The sequence below is a fragment of the Pecten maximus genome, chromosome 19 (assembly GCF_902652985.1).
Source record: "Pecten maximus chromosome 19, xPecMax1.1, whole genome shotgun sequence".
Lineage (NCBI taxonomy): Eukaryota > Metazoa > Mollusca > Bivalvia > Pectinida > Pectinidae > Pecten > Pecten maximus.
Genome location: NC_047033.1, coordinates 3,419,459 through 3,434,454, shown reverse-complemented (window position 1 = coordinate 3,434,454; position 14,996 = coordinate 3,419,459). Strand labels below are relative to the sequence as shown.

Below are 14,996 nucleotides of genomic sequence, written 5' to 3'. Positions count from 1 at the left end.
GTCACTGCACCACAGGTGTCTGTGATTTCTGGTGTTCTAATCGGCACGCGCCGATTCATTTAATTGCTTGTGAGTTGACACGTTTGGTTTCTATGCACTTCAAAAAAGTTCCGAAGATATGCTTTTACAGGATGTACGTAATATGAAGAATTGCGTTTATACTATAGGGAATACATTTTCAAGTTGTTGAAATCAAACACATTATTTTGGGAATTCAGTGAGTTTCGTTTTCCATACAAGCGAAACAAATTCGTATCTCAAAGGTTTGCCTGAAGAATAATTAACCTAAGTTGGCTCATTCGTATACCCACGATGTTGAAAATTTACTCTATCAGTCTTGCCTGGGAGTTATTAATCTTTCATGGACAAGTTTTATCAATTTCAGACAATTATCCGAAAATCTCAAATAACGGTATCTTCAAGTGTATTTGCAACGTATCTATTGCTGTTTTGGCTAATAGAAATTCAAAATTTTCAGCATTTATTTCACATCGTGTATGGATTGCATTGTAAACTTCTATTACTAGAAGTATTATAACCGAAATCCATATTGGTAATAAAGGCTATATGATGTTTGTCGTTACATGTTTTAAACGGCCCGTTATTCAAATGTCATACATGTTACAACAACCCGTTAAAATAGAAAATTATTCAAATTTTACATGTTATATACGACCCATTATAATAGAAAATTAGTAAGATGTTACATGTTATATATGGTCCGTTATATTAGAAAATTAGTAAGATGTTACATGTTGTATACAGCCTGTTATAATAGAAAATCAGTAAGATGATACACGTTGTATTTGGCCCGTTATAATAGAAAATTAGTAAGATGTTACATCTTGTATACGGCTCATTATAATAGAAAATTAGTAAGATGTTACATGTTGTATATGGCCCGTTATAATAGAAAATTATGTGTCTCTGGTTTCGGTAGCACTTGTTATTAACTAATTCACAAATATATTTGGTTTGGTTTGGTTTATTTTGTTTAACGTCCTATTAACAGCTAAGGTCATTTAAGGACGGCCTCCCGTGCGTGCGACATGCATGCGTGTAGTGAGTGCATATATATGTGTGTTTTGGGAGGCTGCGGTATGTTCGTGTTAAGTCTACTTGTGATAGGCCGGAACTTTTGCCGATTTATAGTGCTACCTCACTGAAGCATACTGCCGAAGACACCCAGCAGCACACCCCGACCGGTCACATTATACTGACAACGGGCCAACCAGTCGTCCCACTCCCAATATGCTGAGCGCTAAGCAGGAGAAGCAACTACCATTTTTAAAGACTCTGGTATGTCTGGGCAAGGGGACAGAACCCAAAGCCTTCATCACAAGGGCGAACGCTCAGCTAAAGGCCAAAAAGTGAGGCATTGTCAAGGGAGACATTAGGAAGTATATAACTAAGCAAGAAATATCTTTAAAAAAGATGATAGGCATAGCTTAAATGCTGGTGTTTCTAATATAAAACTGCTGGTGAAATAAATGAACGAACTAATGTGTTTCAGCACAGATAACAAAATGATATCAGTTTGAATCATTTTGGTGATAATACCATGCGCGTAGCCAAGTTATTTTGTATGTGTATGCAGAGAAATGAAATGAGGGATGAATGAGTACCGTATTATGATATACAGTTAAGTGTTTGGACAATTTAAGTCCGTCATTTAACGATGTCCGAATAGTTACGTTGTCCTGTTTTCTTGAAACGACGAGCCTTGTACAGTATTCAGAATGATAATTTGTGTTGACTTATTTTGCACGCATGGAACTCGTTTACATAATGTCCGAATATGTGTTCAATAACCATACGTACATAACCATAGTCCATTGGGCAAAGCAATACCTTTCCTGTGGGAAGGGCTGTAAAAGAAAGAAATCAAGACCAAAAACCTGAGATCAACCTTGTATTTAAGTCGCGTTACCGTAACACGACGTTTTGGGATGATCATTGCGACAATGGGTGATGTTTTCATGACGGTATGTGTAGGTAAAATACATTTATATAAAAAAATACAGTTGTAGTTATACAATTTCCAGTAAAGTCGAATTAAATTTAATATAAATTAATCTTTCAACTGCACCGGTGGTCATAACATAGCACGACATGCGTTCTAGAGTTAAGTTAAAAGTTGGAATTATAACGATTATCATTATACTCAGATAGGGGTTGATTGACGAGGATTAATGTCCTTGTTCCGGTTATAGCCGAGCCTAGGACACTCTCTCAGATAGGGGTCAGAGTTCAGAGGCTTAGCTACCAGGGAACGGTGTTCATGTGACAACCCAGGCAAGTCAGGAAAACCACACTTGGTCTCGTTTGGAGACGTTACACTTTAACCGACCGATTGATTGCGTTCCCTACCAATGGACTAGTTATAGCAATTGGTGGGTTTGACTAAAACCATCACATAGGGACAGCATTCATAGTTTGTGTATAGATAAGCTCATATAAATATCAGAGTTTTTTCTTTCTTTGTTTTGTTTTGTTTGTTTGTTTGTTTGTTTTTGTTGAAAACTGATGTGTACGCAACTGCGTATTTGCGTATAGGCAGCTACGCGCCTGAATACGACTGCATTTCAATCAGGAATATAATTTTATTAATGTTTCATTTGAAAAGGTGGTTATTCAGCTTGCATTCAATCTTAACTTTGTTCCGTTTTTAGCTGCATATCTGCATATCTGCATATCTGCATTTTGCATTTACCGCTACATTGACCAATCACATACTTCATCTTGACCAGTAACGCCACCTGTCGCGTCATTTCCGGGGACAAAAGAATAGTATACGGATATGTCGAAAAAGTTTATTCAGCACTTACATTATCGTTGCCTAATTCGTATTAATTGCAGGCACGTGTTCACGTTCATTTCTATAATATATTTCCTATATGGCGGCTCTGATCCCGTTAAACCTGTGACGTCACAGGTCAGAGGTCCCCGAAACGAAGTCAGCGGCTTTTGGCTTCAGGTGTGTTTTCGAGAAAAATTGCAATTACTCTAAAACTAAAGTCGCTATGAAAGTCGGACTTTCAGCATTTTTAGTTTCATTCTAAATCACATTTTTTAAGCTTAACATAGCAAATTGTTACGGGTACACTTTAAGTTCCTTTTATATCAAACTTGCTGATTGGTCGGTTATCACACGATGACTTCAGTAACTGGTATAAGTTTAGATTTTTTTTTTCTAAAATAGTACGTTTTTTCTTCACAATTTCAATGCATTGATTAATAAATGAGAAAAGAAACATTTCCACGGGAGACAATCGTTTTCCAAAATTCTTCCGATATACATGTGTATATTCAATGTACTTTATTTAGCATTGGAGACTTCTGAGAGTTGCCTCCCTTAGTTCGTACGATGATGGTAAGCGCTCTTTCATGTAGTTGCGGTCCCCTGGGTACCATATACCAGAATAGTACTGTACATGTATTATCTAGGCCTATATATGCTTCTAGGAGTTCCTCGCTAATATCATTCACTGAATATTCTATATACATGTAGTTCCAGAGTGAAAGATGAACAAGCAAAGAATAGAAATAATAGAAATATTCATCAATCACGGACAAAATTCGACAAAGCTTTACGTATGTAAAATACGTTCACGTATTCATGGCAACCTTAATGGTGTTTTAGAATAGTTCAGTGATTTTTTAGTTTCGTTTTAAGTCTTTTCGCGAAAATTTTCCCAAATTTTATATAGACACAATTGTGATATTCTATTTTGTCAAATAGATCAAATATGTAAGAAGAAGAAGAAGAAGAAGAAGAAGAAGAAGAAGAAGACTCCCCCGAGTATAAAGACAGACGTTTTCAATCATGGAGAGACCGCAATGCATTCTGGGATAGCAAAAGTCGGTTTCCGATCAAAATATCGGGTGACGCATTGTGACGCATGGGTGTAGGCGTTCCACAGACACATATTTCGAATATAATTTGAAACACATCTTCTTTATAAAGTATGTTGACACAATAATCAAAATGGCATTTTGTTATTAATTAATAATTATCAACATTCCAAGTCCGTGTGTTTGATTCCTAAAGAATTTGAGTATTTTACACCTACAGTTTCCTATAATTACATTATTTCCGTTCAGACCCACGTGTTAGGGTTTTAATATCTGACACTTATCATTCAACTCAACCCAATTAACGGTAACATATGACAATAGCTGAATTGATTAAATTAAACCATTGTTCTCTCTCAAAGCTTTGATCCAATTATTAAAAACCCGTGTTAGCTTTTAACGTATTGATAATTAACATGTATATCTTTCAAAAGATATTTCTCTTCAAGAATTAAAAAAAAACAAATCTTAATATCGCCATAATTGCAATTTTAATGAGACATTGTAATAATACACGAATTTGGAGAAAAGTCTACATGAATATAATCACGAATTCATGTTAAGCTGATCTTAATAAAAGGTCACTGACAGAACCAGGCCCTTTACCCGGATAGTTACCAGATATTAACACATTTGTTTGTGACGTCACGCGATTGTCCTCTTTCATGTGTGATAATTCAGATTAAACAGAAGCAAACACGGACGGCAGTGGGCACTGATATCATTGTACACAACAAAAGATTATTATGAAGATTTCAACTCCCATATTGAATGTTTAAATACCATGAAGAACTTAGTATAATGAACCAATTAACACTAAATATCTTAACATTGTAACAGCACTGCCGTTCAAATGATAAATAATTAATTTGCTGAGTGAATTTTAAATGGTTTCGAATTTTATAAAGACCTAGCGTTAAACATTAAGTAAATCACAGTGTTTAAATGAAATTGGAAAAGGCCTTCCACTAAGAAAAAGTAATTACGCTTGGCCTATGAAAAACAACATTTAAATGTAGCCCGTCATTATGGCTCCCATACCACATGTTATACCCGTCATTATTTCTCATGTCACCACATGTGGTACCCGTCATTATTTCTCATGTCACCACATGTGGTACTTATCCTCATTTCTCCTGCCACCGCACGTGTTAACCGTCACTATGTCTCTTGTCACCACATGTGGTACCCGTCATTATGTCTCCCGTCACCGCATGTGGTACCCGTCATAATGTCTCCCGTCACCACATGTGGTACCAGTTATTGTGTCTCCCGTCACCACATGTGGTACCCGTCATCATGTCTAGAATGCCGTTATTGAGTTTTATTCTCATCGTGACATGTGTCCATTTCATTCAATGTAGATTGAAGATTTTCCGGTTGCTACACGGATTTATGTAAGTCTTAACATAAATTAATTATACTTAGACCAGGCTCCAGATAAAGAGCGAATTACAAGTCCAACAATGGGGAGAAAGATAGAAAAAAAACACGAAATCAAAATCAAAGATCATTGGCGAAAAGATCAAAACAACATTTAAGGATTGATTGTCAATTTTGTTGCTTGCATGGACTGATGAAGGGAAGTGAACCTCGTGCAAATGAAGTAAAGCAGTTCATGTACGACGGCCGGAAACTTGTGTCCTCCGTGTTTAGATTGAGTCAAATTACGACAATAATGTGTCCCTGTTCTCGATATAGCATACTTCTGCTACCAGTCTGTTTTGTGTTGTTAAATAGTGTTTAAATTGAGGTTTATTTTCTGTGACCACTGAAATGGTATTAAGCATGACATTCGAGATACAGCTAACGTTAGACCTACTGCGCTACGTAGGTCATGAGCTCGGTGCTATCGAGAGTGTCAGTGTTCTGTCAGATCCTGTTTTCTAAACTGTCTGCATTATACTGGCATTTTATTAGCACATAAAGCAGCTATTCCACTTGTGTTCATATACGTTTATAACAATGTTACACAATTCACAAAGTGAAAGTGCATTCAAGTCTGAGGCGGTACAGAGCTCGATCGCCATTGTAAACTCAGTGAATGTATTCACACGCCGGCAAGAAAGTGATTCGTCTCTCAGAACAGAAGCACGCGACCCAAAATCTTCAACGGGAAATGAAGTGATCTTAGTTTACTATGTTCATTGAGGCGGAGCGAAGTGAAAATGTAAATATTGTAATATGGAGGAAGACTTATACTATACGATAATAATTTGCTGGATGACCAGCAAGGGTCATTTTTAGGCGGGGTCTCCTTGTAGTAGTTGGTGACTACCTTAACAGAACAACATACGGGATGCCCGTCGCATGTCATCCAGATCAATAAGGAAACGTGACTTGCCCTAGGACACAACCACGATAGCACAGCACGGCCTAATTCTCAGCTGTCCGAGAAACATAAACCGTCACGGGTATGGGTCTAGGTGTCCAGACACTTTAACACTAGCCCTCCACCACTAGGGTTGCGAGTTCGAAACCTACGTGTGGCAGTTGCCAGGTACTGACCGTAGGCCGGTGGTTTTTCTCCGGGTACTCCGGCTTTCCTCCACCTCTAAATCCTGGCACGTCCTTAAATGACCCTGGCTGTTAGTAGGACGTTAAACAAAACAAACCAAACCGAAGTATGGAGCATCGGTCCAGACAATGCCAGGATTTCAGTAAATAGTTAGAATAGTTTAAAAACTTGTGAAAAAGTTTGTTTTATTCCGGGATGACATCTTTCCGGATCCAGTTGTGGCTTCCTTCTGATGTCTCCGTAGATACCAAGTCATTGAGACCATGTGTTCCGGAAGGTTAAGAATTGTTTGTTCTATGTAATGTCACGTTCTCAAAACAGGAACCAAAGTGGTGCTAGCGGCACCAGATTGGTAATAAACCAGCACTAGACACATTTAACACTCCAAATGCAAAATGCAAAAAAATAAAAATCATTTTGCGATGAGGCCAGGATGTCGATGATAAGACATTGCTCTCTCTCTCTCTCTGTCTCTGTCTGTCTCTGTCTCTCTCTCTCTCTCTCTCTCTCTCTCTCTCTCTCTCTCTCTCTCTGTCTCTGTCTGTCTCTGTCTCTCTGTCTCTGTCTCTCTTTCTCTCTGTCTCTGTCTGTCTCTGTCTCTGTCTCTCTCTCTCTCTCTGTCTCTGTCTGTCTCTGTCTCTGTCTCTGTCTGTCTCTGTCTGTCTCTGTCTCTCTCTCTCTCTCTCTCTGTCTCTCTCTGTCTCTCTCTCTCTCTCTCTCTCTCTCTCTCTCTCTCTCTGTCTCTGTCTCTGTCTCTCTCTCTCTCTTTTTGTTTGTTCGTAAAAATGTAAAAATGACAAACAATACTTATAACTTAACATTTATTTAATAGCACAAGTAGGTATGCCACATATTCAACTACATGTATATATCAACATGTTTCTATTGTAGCGTAATCAAGAGAAATTAACACAGATCTAAATATACAATGTGTAGAAGCAATTACATGTTTTACAACACAAAACATTCAAATTAACATTAACATTCAATTTAACATGTACACGAGCGCAATATTCACTACCAAGACAATCCTGTGCCGTCATCTTTTAATGACGTCATTAGTGATATTTTACGTGTCATTTGACATTGACGTATTTTAAAGTACTTGACGAAACAGACCAGCTACATGTATGTTTTACAATGATATTGATGTTGAATCTTTGTTTTTGTATATTGTACATGATGATACCATACCAGGTGTATCAGAATATTACGCAATTATTATGATGACGTCACACAAACGTTTCCGTTCCGTGTTCTTCAATGTCAAGGTCTTCCTCGCTAATATGGCGTAGCGTGCCGTTACTAACAATCAACGGAGTTCCTTGTCGAGTACTGAGAGGCGCGTTCGGGAATGACAGCAACGACATATCACGATAAGACGAATTCGCTGGCATATACCTGTATACTGGGACGAATTCGTTCCGTTTTTCTCTTTCAATGAAACATTCCCAAATATACCCAAATAATTCTTGCAAGATCGCAGTGTTGGCGTTCGCAGACAATTCTTTGAGGACATACACGCCATCTTGTCGTAAGTAACGATGGATGAATTTATAAGTCAACTTTTTAGAACACACTGAGGAACCATAAACTCCCATCATTTGTAAATATTTTTTGATGAAACTTTCGTTGAAAAACGGGATGAGAAATATAGCGATGGTACAGCACAGATTGATAAGCGCTAGTATAGAGAGGCCAAGAAACCAAAACCACAAAGTCAAAAAAATCTTCTCGTTGTATAAGTTGATGGGCAGCACGCACTGTAACGTATAACGTTGTACATTACTGAGCTGGCGGAATTCCACATCACAGAGAGTCACGCGTGGAAATCTAGGAGACATTGTCCAGTCTTTTCCCTGGAGGAACGCTTGTATCACTTCATATCCGTAAACATAAAACTTATTTCCCAGGAATTCGTTCAGGAAGAACAGTTGCCCAAACGCATTGACAAAATAAAGAAACCTTATGAAAGTCATAAGGCTGATGTAGAAGGTTCCGAAGTGTCTACCACACCCCAGGGAACAGTATGTGCTCAGTTTTTCCCGTATAGGTGCGTACAGTCCTGCTCTATAACGATTAATCCCCGTACACCATACATCCATGTAGGTAGCCATATTGCGCAGGCGCATTTCTCTCTCTTCCGGTGAAGAATGTCGGAAATGTTTGGCGAGGACGCAGAACTTTTTCAAATCTAGACCAGCCATCGCAGTCGCGTATCTCCATATGAAACGCGGGATATAGCAGAGCAACGCCATGAGAAATAATGCTAATGGCACCCATTGGTAATATGTGATATCAATTGACTCGTCCTTCCGTGCCTGGTAGTTAGGGGGAATCGTTTTAGAAAATGGAATGTAATATGTATTTGATACCCAGCAGACGTTTTCTGTATAATATACCTCATTTTCTGTAAACTCTGGCGGACACCAACAATATATAGGTTCTCCCACATATTCCTCTGTCACTACATAAATCTGGAAAAACAGCAGGAATATTATGGTGTAGTAACGCGATATCCGATCGACGTAGTTGTCATCAAACGCCTTCCGGTATCCAGGGTTGACAATCAGAGGTCCAAGGATATAGTCCAAGCTGGAATGATCAAAGACACATTTAGTTCTAACCTAACAAGGTAATGACACGGCCAATACATTGTACAAACGAAATACAAATGCATGTCTCCTATTAATATGAATGTCAATATGAGGACGGGTATCTAGGAGACACCGACAGCGAGGGTCATATGAGGACGATAATCTATTGGAACAACGCCAGATAGGATGATGTGAGGACGGATGTTTAGGGGACACCAACACACAGGGTGATGTGAGGACGGATGTTTAGGGGGACACCAACAGACAGGGTGATGTGAGGACGGATGTTTAGGGGGACACCAACAGACAGGGTGATGTGAGGACGGATGTTTAGGGGGACACCAACAGACAGGGTGATGTGAGGACGGATGTTTAGGGAGACACCAACAGACAGGGTGATGTGAGGACGGATGTTTAGGGAGACACCAACAGACAGGGTGATGTGAGAACGGATGTTTAGGGGGACACCAACAGACAGGGTGATGTGAGGACGGATGTTTAGGGAGACACCAACAGACAAGGTGATGTGAGGACGGACGTTTAGGGGGACACCAACAGACAAGGTGATGTGAGGATGGATGTTTAGGGGGACACCAACAGACAAGGTGATGTGGGGACGGATGTTTAGGGAGACACCAACAGCCAAGGTGATGTGAGGACGGATGTTTAGGGGGACACCAACAGACAGGATGATATGAGGATGGATGTTCAGGGAGACACCAACAGACAGGGTGATGTGAGGACGGATGTTTAGGGGGACACCAACAGACAGGATGATGTGAGGACGGATGTTTAGGGGGACACCAACAGACAGGATAATGTGAGGAGGGATGTTTAAGGGGACACCAACAGACAGGATGATGTGAGGACGGATGTTTAGGGAGACACCAACAGACGGTGATGTGAGGACGGATGTTTAGGTAGACACCAACAGTCAGGATGATGTGAGGACGGATGTTTAGGGGGACACCAACAGACAGGGTGATGTAAGGACGGATGTTTAGGGAGACACCAACAGACAAGGTGATGTGAGGACGAATGTTTAGGGAGACACCAACAGACAGGGTGGTGTGAGGACGGATGTTAGGGGACACCAACAGACAGGGTGGTGTGAGGACGGATGTTTAGGGAGACACCAACAGACAGGGTGGTGTGAGGACGGATGTTTAGGGAGACACCAACAGACAGGGTGATGTGAGGACGGATGTTTAGGGAGACACCAACAGATAGGATGATGTGAGGACGGGATGTCAAAGGGTCCCATAAAGATTAGATTAGAAAGAACAAGCAAGAAATTTGAACAAAGGAAAGAAAGAAAAAGACAAAGAAATAATTAAATATAAAATATTTTAAAATGCCCTAGCTCTCCCCCTGGTAATTTTTGTTTCTGTATTTATCTTTGTTCATTTTCAAATTAGAATTGAAAAATAATTCTGTACAGTAATTTATTTAATGATGTTGGTCTTCTTATTGTCATAATGAAATATTTTGATAATTATTTACATATTTATTTCCGAAATCGACATAAAATAAACCACATTTATATAGAATAAAAAACTAAACCAGATATTATAAGTCTTAAACGCATTAAATCCCTGTCATTAAACAGTCATCTCATCATAACAATTAAATACCCTTGATCCTACGTCTACACAGATGTACCATTATGCGATTCCGTAACACATAATCGGTTTTAATTTAAACAGAATATAGAGCAATAAAATAGACTGCAGTAATTAAAAATACAATGTTCTTCATGTACCGAGGGTACAGTTTCATGGATAATACATTAGGCGGTATGACTAGAAATATTCAAGGGGTATTTAAAAGCTGGGGCTACTGTATAATATGTTTGCCCTCTTATTCAGAGTCAAAAAAGTATTGTTTAATATGCATGCTAATTTTTCATCATCGGCGAGACTAATTATCCAGACATTGTTTGTATGGTGGTTAAATGTTGTAATGACTCGCGTTCATTATTCTGTGAACGCAATAACCTCATTACAAATTACTCCAAAACTTATCTGTTAACATATCGTGTTTGCTTGCTCATAAATATATTACATGTGTGTCATTGTTAAATTATGGTACATATTTCTACAGTACGAAATAAATGTTATGTTTCATCATTAAACTGATAAACGCGTGGGACTGCGGGAAAGAATTCTACAGCGCTAACACCCAGAGAATTCCGACATGGTAACGATGGGTAAAGTTCTAATTTAAACAGAGCAGAGAATTTTGTTTTTGATTCTTTTAAAAATAAACACAGCCTAGCATATCTGATACGTATAGATTGGCTTAGACATTTGCAGTGCAATTTAAATGTTCTTTGAAATTTCAAATACGTTGAATGTCAATTTCATGTGGCACGTTTATGAGCTGGAAGCTGTAGGTTTTATATTTAGGAATTTATCTTAAAGAGTTTTGTTACTTGAAAAACAACCAGGTGTAATAGGCAGGGCCGTTTTCAGGAAGCAGACTCTCCAACAGCGAGAGGAAATGGGAAGAAATATTAGTGTAATGGGTATGATTGCGTATAGCAAGCGATGGGATATTTGTAGTTGTGGTCCAACTAAAAAGGTTGATTATTTAGACTTGATGAACCTGTCAAACTAATTGTATCTTTGGTGACACAATACTCTACTGTAAACCTATCAAGTCTCAAAGTACTAAAACTTCAATGGGAAATCTAAAGAGTATATAAGACACGTATATCACAGTGAATATATGGAAAGAAATGAGTAGATTGAATCATGGCCATGCCAACACATTTTACCCCGATAAAAGGGCGACTAAGTGTTAAATGTAAAAAAAAAATGTATTCTAACCCACATTTGTACTATATAACCCTGAATCATGTTTCACCGAACTTTGAGAGAGTTGTTTCTTAAATATCCTTCCATGCAATGGTCTCTTATGATGTCACATCACAGAACATGCACGTGCTTTACGATGTAAGAAAAGCGTGCAGGCATGTTATTATCTCAAGAGCTTATATTCATCCCGTCAACGTTTTTACCAATACCGGTGTCGCTTATATATCATATACCAACATAAAGTCCGGGACGAGAGATGATTTCACCGTTTTCTTGGCGAATGTTAATGATTATAGAACAATACATTGTGTATATCACCTACATGTACTTATCCGCGCGTGCTTTCCAAAATTCTTTCGGATAAATAAAGTATAGCTGATTTCAATTATTTCAGATTTCAGAATATCAACACGAAAATATTGAAGATACTTTGACTTTTTTTTTTTTACCCAAAAATTGTATAAGTTTGATTGACATCAGAAACACAATGTATCATTGTGTAAGAGACACGCGTGAAGTATTAAACATCAACTCTAAATTTATGTCTTGGCCATAATGCCAAATATTTAATATCAATCTGGATCATACAGATGTTTTGTCCCTCTAGGACTCTTCAGTGACGCTTAGGGCAAAGATTGTTGCCAATCAGATGTCCGAAAAGTCAGGATGAGTCTGACCACATGAAGAACGTGTATTAATTCGATAACGGTAATTGTGACCTTCCTTAAAAAAAAAAAAAAAATGTATTAGACCCTAATTAACACCTGTACAATGTATTTTGTTTAATTTAAGTGACATTAAGTGTAAATAATATCTGCTAGTTTGTGTAGAAAAAAAAATGAAAAGAAAATATTGATTGTGATATATAAATCAAACCACGTGTTTGAGATGTATTTACTGTTATTTGTAATTTAAAGTTATTCGATATTTGATTTCAGGATGAATATTTTCAATAATATCATTTCCCTTGCTTCTGGTTAACAAAGGTATCATCGTACAGTCTTGTAAATATAAAAACCAATATGGCAGGATGTTAGTTTTCATGCTCAACAAAGTTTGACTCAAATGCTTACACAGGAAAAAGTATTCATGCTACGACTTTGAATAAGCTATATTATAACATGGCCGCCTGAAATAGGAAACACCAAAAACCAATCTCTCCGACAGATCACTCTCACAGATATAGTTACTACAATATATTTATATATACCACATATTAACTATTTAACAAAGAAAATAAATTTAGCTCTTATGTTTAAGTTTTGAATTGATTGCTGCAATGTTCATGTATTTTAGTTATGAACTTAAACAATACGAACTTTACCTAACTAAATTGGTCCAACATCATCGTAGATTACTATAAATATACCGCCATAGCTGTCTGTAAAACATGCCATGGGTATACAATGTCTCTAACATCGATACACATCAAACTTGTCATATTGAAAACCTTCTAATCAATAGACTCTACCAAAGCCCCAATAAATCGCCATCGTCCGTATACTTACAATGTAACAACAGGCATGGCTGGCCCTCAGATTTACTGGTCACGGGATAACGGTCAATATCTAGTCCGGAGGCTGGGCTTGCTGACCAGTGTCCATGTTTTCAAAGTATGTTAATCCTGAGTTCCGCCATGTTCTATTTGAACCGCAGTTTGGCATGAGTTTGGGCCAATGAGGCGTGGATGCCGTATGGTGAGGTAGTTCTACAGGTGTATATATATATACTTACATAGAGAAGCGCAACTACGGTATCCCGTACGTGCCAACGTAATATAATTAACCTCTGATCTTTGGCAGAATGGATTTAAATGTAAACTTAATCTTACAACAATTGCGAAAAAGTTAGATCAACTTATATTGCTAGCTCTTTTGTTGGCCAGGACGGAAGTGCACGAGGGGGTCTTAGTAGGGGGAGGAAATAGCGAAAACCCACATGTCGAATATGTGACCCCTGACCTTTTCCGGAACATGTCAGTAGATTTTAATGCTAAAACATGTCATAAAGGAAGTTTGCAATTTTATCTTATTCTTAGTATTAATATTAAGTTGTATGTGTTCATACTGCTAGCATTTAGATCCTACAAAATGATATGGGTGGTCGGGTGACACTGTGGTAACACACTTGCCTTTCACCTAGGCGGCCGGGGTTCGATTCCCCGATCGGACGTGAAAAGGTATGGGACCACTTGCCGGCCTTGTGTGTTTTCTCCGTTCTCCGGGTATTCCGTTTTCCTTCCACAGAAAGACCTCTCACGCGCTTCCACCCGGGCAAACAAGAATATAAGTTGGTAAAACGTGTTTCGCAATTGTTGTAAAATGAATGAAGTTTAACTTTACAAAAAGAGATTTTCTTATACAATTATCAGATATAATTTAAATATTGTGATTTGTGTTCGAATTACTGTGATTTGTTTACTGTATGATGCAGTTTTCATTGAAAGGCATGGAAATATCACTGACTTTTACATATTTAAATTGTTCTCTTTATTTGTTAAATATTGTTTGCGTTTAATCTTGTTTGGTTCCTCAAAACCATCTTTTACCTTTATATACAATGAAATGCAAGTATATGATCATTGTAAAAATAATCTTCGTTCAAAGACAATTTTGTATAAGCGTTCTTATTATATTTCATGTGATGGAAGTTTTGCTGAATATACAATATACATATAGCATTCAAAATTGAAAAATGTTTCCAACCAAATATTATTTTTAAAGTTTATAACAATACGGAATATAAATCTAAAAAAATTATTTGTAAAACGTTCAAGCTTTGCGATGTAAACAACAAGCTTTACAATATAAATCACATGGTGTTTAGACAGAAACCAATATTCACCTTAAAAGTTCTAATCAAACAGCTAAAATCAGGTTATTTGTTTTTATAGATTTGAACATAAATTTGATATGTTAAGAATTATTTGTTGGTACTTCCACAAGAATTCCTTCATGAAACGAAACCATTGTATCGAAATAAATATACGGACATTTTAGGGAAGGAAGGAATCTTCTGATTTATACATGTGTATTGTTAAAAGTATTGTGACACGGTTTGTTTGTTGGCAGTATAATGCTAAAATGTTATCGCTGATTTCTATTTCACAATACACGTATTACAACTCAAAGTTTACCGTAGACAATACCTCCTCGCTTTGTTTGGTTTGTTTGTTTTGTTTAACATCCTATTAACAGCCAGGGTCAT

General features: G+C 37.7%; 1 protein-coding gene across 1 annotated transcript; it reads right to left on the bottom strand.

Moving 5' to 3' along the window:
- Positions 1-7,190: 7,190 nt before the first annotated feature.
- Positions 7,191-13,469, bottom strand: LOC117317593 (innexin unc-9-like). Its single transcript, XM_033872442.1, has 2 exons — positions 13,298-13,469; positions 7,191-8,968 (listed from the first exon to the last, which is right to left on the bottom strand). The coding sequence occupies exons 1-2, from the start codon at positions 13,312-13,314 to the stop codon at positions 7,606-7,608; spliced, it is 1,380 nt and encodes a 459-aa protein (XP_033728333.1). The 5' UTR covers positions 13,315-13,469; the 3' UTR covers positions 7,191-7,605.
- Positions 13,470-14,996: the final 1,527 nt, after the last annotated feature.